General features: G+C 57.6%; 1 protein-coding gene across 1 annotated transcript in view; it reads left to right on the top strand.

Moving 5' to 3' along the window:
• LOC102374452 (zinc finger protein 271-like) overlaps positions 1-4,357 on the top strand; it is a 12,089-nt gene extending 7,732 nt beyond the window's left edge. Inside the window, 2 exon segments of the mRNA XM_025194417.1 lie at positions 382-2,151; positions 2,154-4,357. Of these exon segments, the coding sequence (XP_025050202.1) occupies positions 382-2,151; positions 2,154-2,623 (2,240 nt within the window). The 3' untranslated portion in view covers positions 2,624-4,357.
• Positions 4,358-4,576: the final 219 nt, after the last annotated feature.

Below are 4,576 nucleotides of genomic sequence, written 5' to 3'. Positions count from 1 at the left end.
GCCTCATTTTTCCTTTGAGCAGATCCCTCTGGTCTCATCCTCCACCTCTTAAAACATGAACCGATTCAGGTACAGTCCAAATGCAAATGTCCCATGTGTTTGTTGGAGCAGGGTCTGAGGTGATGGGGCTGAGAGCTGGGCTAGAAACCTTGAGAGTCTGCCTCTTAACTCCACTGAGTAGGGAAGATGAGCCTGGCACAGGGACCTGGCACTGCCGCACCCCCAGCACTTGGGCCTCTGGCCAGAAGACCTAGTTTTCTTGAGAAAACACAAGTACCAAGTCCTGTCCTGCTCCGAGGCCCATCCCAGCAGAAGGAATAGCAGTGCTTGCCCCTTGGCAGCAGGGCAGGGACTAATCTGGTGTTTCTTCCTCCCATGCAGGACATGCCTGGTTGCTGAGCAGAACTGAGGAGCAGGCTGCTGAGGAAGGGCCTGAAAAGCTGGAGCCACCATGGGCTTCCCTGGGGAGTATGGGTGAGAATGTAGCAGTGAATGTGGTCCCATCTCTAGTTGGGCATTGGAGTGAAGAAGGGAAAGAAGCCAGTAAAAGCCCAAGGTGCAGGGATGAATATGTCATGCTGAGACACCTGAAGAGGCAGAAAGCAAAGGTGCACTGGAGAGAGACACTGCATGCAAACCAAGGCAGTGTTGGGGGTCTCAGAGGGAAGCAGGAGCTCACTGCCAAGCCCAGGGGGAGATCCCACTCCTGCCCTCAGTGCAGGAAAAGAGCTAGCTGCCCCTCACGCCTGGCTCTGCACAAGATAAGGCACACTGGAGAGATGACCCATGTACGCGCCACGTGTGGGAAGAGCACCTGCCTGTCGACCCTGGCTGCTCACCACCGGATCCATTCTGGACAGCTCCCCCACCGCTTCACCAAAAGGGGGAAGAGCTTTGTGCTGCTCAAAACCCAGGATGTGCACAGGAAGAAGCGTCAGTACCGCTGTGTCACATGTGGTAAGACCTTCACCCATTTCTTCTCCCTGGTTCAGCACCGTCGGATGCACTTGGGGAGGAAGACACACCGCTGCACCGAGTGCAGGGAGAACTTCATCAGCTGGCAAGGCCTGTCCCAACACCGGTGTGTGCAGAGGAGGCAGCAACCACACTGCTGCACGAAGTGTGGCAAGAGCTTCAGGCAGCCGTCCAGCCTGGCCAGGCACAGGTGCATGCACACACGGGAGAAGCCGCATCATTGCTCTGCGTGTGGGAAGAGCTTCATCTCCTCTTCCAAGCTGCCCCAACACCAGGTTATCCACACAGGGGAAAAGCCACATCAGTGCTCTGCATGTGGGGAGAGCTTCACCCACTCTTCCACCCTGGCCCGGCACAAGTGCATCCACACAGGGGAGAAGCCATATCATTGCTCTGAGTGTGCGAAGAACTTCACTCGCTCATTCAGCCTGGCCTACCACCAGCACAGCCACACAGGGGAGAAGACACATCAGTGCTCTGAGTGTGGGAAGCGCTTCAGTTATTCCTCCCACCTGGCCAAGCACCAGCGCATCCACACAGGGGAGAAGCCGTATCAGTGCTCTGAGTGTGGGAAGAGCTTCATCCAATCCTCCCACCTGGCCCAGCACAAGCGCATCCACACGGGGGAGAAGCGACACCAGTGCTCTGAGTGTGGGAAGAGCTTCACTCGCTCCTTCGGCCTGGCCTACCACCAGCACGTCCACACAAGGGAGAAGCCACATAGGTGCTCTGAGTGTGGGAAGAGCTTCAGTTATTCCTCTGAGCTGGCCCGGCACCAGCGCATCCACACAGGGGAGAGGCCATATCAGTGCTCTGAGTGTGGGAAGAGCTTCAGTTATTCCTCCGAGCTGGCCCGGCACCAGCGCGTCCACACAGGGGAGAAGCCATATCAGTGCTCTGAGTGTGGGAAGAGCTTCCGTTATTCCTGCCACCTGGCCGTGCACCAGCGCGTCCACACAGGGGACAAGCCATATCTGTGCTCTGTGTGTGGGAAGAGTTTCAGTTGTTCCTCCTCCCTGACCAAGCATAAGCACATCCACACAGGAGAGAAGCCATATCATTGCTCTGAGTGTGGGAAGAGTTTCAGTTGTTCCTCCGAGCTGGCCCGGCATCAGCGCATCCACACAGGGGAGAAGCCGTATCAGTGCTCTGAGTGTGGGAAGAGCTTCAGTTATTCCTCCCACACCAGCGCGTCCACACAGGGGAGAAGCCATATCAGTGCTCTGAATGTGGGAAGAGTTTCAGTTCTTCCTCCCACCTGGCCAAGCACCACCGCATCCACACAGGGGAGAAGCCATATCTGTGCTCTGTGTGTGGGAAGAGTTTCAGTTATTCCTCCTCCCTGACCAAGCATAAGCACATCCACACAGGAGAGAAGCCATATCATTGCTCTGAGTGTGGGAAGAGCTTCAATTATTCCTCCGAGCTGGCCCGGCACCAGCGCATCCACACAGGGGAGAAGCCATATCAGTGCTCTGTGTGTGGGAAGAGCTTCACCCAATCCTCCCACCTAGCCAAACACCAGCATGTCCACACAGGGGAGAAGCCACATCAATACTCTGACTGTGGGAAGAGTTTCAGCATCCCTTTCAACCTGGCCCGGCACCGGCGCATGCACAAAGGGGAGAAGCCACATCATTGCTGTTAGTGTAGGAAGAGGTTCTACTCCTGCAGCCTGTGCTGAACACCAGTGCATCTACACAGGGGAGAAGCTACATCAGTGCTCTGAGTATTGGAGAAGCTTCACCCATCTCAGCACCCACCAGTGGTGCATTCAAACCAGCTCCCTCATGCTCGTGGCCTGCAGAAAGAGTTCCCCCAGGCTTTGCCCCTTGTAGGAAACTGTGTGAGTCTAGAGCCCAGACGCTGGCCCCCAACATATGGTTGGGGGCATGAGCTAAGAGGAAACACTTCATGCAGAGGTCAGCCCCAATGTGTGGGGAGGAGACGAGGAGGAGATGATCTTTGCATCAGCCTTGGAGCCTGTGCATTCCCCGTCATTCTCTAACAGTATTCCCAGGGGAAGAAGTGCCTTCACGCTAGGGTGCCCTCTCCCAGACGGCTGACTTCAGATGACACCCGGGGACTTTCCTTGGCTGCCTCCCAGCTTTCTCCTTCCTCCTGGTCCAGGGGTTCTGGTATATGAGCCCCTGAGTTGCAAGGAGGAGAGCATTTATGGCTGAGGAAGCATTCCCTACCCTCCTCCCTGACCTCGCCTTTCCTCACCTCCCCATCACCCCTCTTTCAGACCTGCCCATGCCCCGTGGGGTCTGCAACGAGCTGCCACCTCCGGAGTCTTTTTGGCCTGTTTTGCTCTTCAGCCTCTGTAGAAGTGTGCACCACGGGGTGCGTGCTGCTCCCCTGCCCTCCTCCCCTTTGTTGTATTCTCTCTCATGCATTCCCTGCTACTAAAACCCCCGAATTGGACATGCCACCTCTGTGGTTGATCTCTGCCTTCTCATGAGCTGTGCAATGTGAACAGGCCAGGGACCACAACCCTTTCCAGGGCAGATCTCTCTGTGCCTTCCAGCCCCTTCTCTTTTCAAATGATTCACCACAATCTGAAGGTTGTTGCTAAGCCTTGGGAGCAGGAGGTGGTCTGATCTACCCCCCCTGCTGCTAACTGACTAGCTGCTCCCACCCACTTCTGCCCTCTTCACACAGCAGGACCCAGAGTTGGGTGAGCCAGGACCACAGGGTGAGCAACCCTGGGCGAGCGACTGGCCACAGGCTCAACAGGTGCCCCAAGCCAGCCCCGTCTGCCCTGTTCCTGCCCTCACCCACTGCAGCCACCCATCTGCCCCATGGAGGTGACTGGGGGAGTGGGGGGCAGTCTGTGCATGGTGCCAGCTCCAGGGCGGTGTCTCCCCCCTTGGGAGAGCAGGTTCTCCACACCGCTGCCAGCATCCCCCAACATGCGGTGCTGGAGCAGCTATCAGGGTCAGGACAGGTGGTGTGTGCTGGGCCTGGGGTGGGGCATTGGGCACAGGCTGTCCAGACAAACATGGGGGAATCAGGCTGAGTTTGTCCCCGCTTGAGGTTGGCGGGTTGCAGCTGCAGCCCCTGCAGATTCAGGGGCAGGGCTGGAGGTGGGGGCATTACTGCCTGTGCCCTGCAGAGCAGGGGGCACCAGATGGGGCAGTGGGGAGATGCACATTGACCTGTCGCAGATGCTGGTGTCTGTCCCATGTGGGATCTGTGTTCAGTTGGGCAGGTGTGAAGGAGGCAGGGTAGGCAGAGGTGATACCTCATTGCCCTGCAGGTGGCATCATCATGGGGGAGGCATACCTCCACCTGGGGTATGTATGAGGCACACCTAAAAGTGGGACTCGGGTGTCCACACTTCCGTGGGGCAGGTGTGATAGGGGCTGTAATGGGGCAGGGGGTGCTATACCGCCATTGTGCAGCAGGGGGTGCTGTGGGGGTGCCTGTGCTCATGTGGGGCAGGTGTGGGGTGGGCTGTCATGGGGTAGCAGGGTGTGAGAACCCCCATCTTTTCCTCTCTCCTACTTGCACTCCCCACCCCTGAGCCCAAAGAAGTCCAAGGCCAACTGGTGACCCCAGTCCCTGCAGCCCCGGGGGATCTGCAGGGGGCTCGGCT

The sequence above is a fragment of the Alligator sinensis genome, unplaced genomic scaffold (genome assembly GCF_000455745.1).
Source record: "Alligator sinensis unplaced genomic scaffold, ASM45574v1 scaffold1333_1, whole genome shotgun sequence".
NCBI classification, from domain to species: Eukaryota; Metazoa; Chordata; order Crocodylia; family Alligatoridae; genus Alligator; species Alligator sinensis.
Note: the sequence above shows the minus strand (reverse complement) of the source record. Positions and strands in the feature narration are given on the sequence as shown.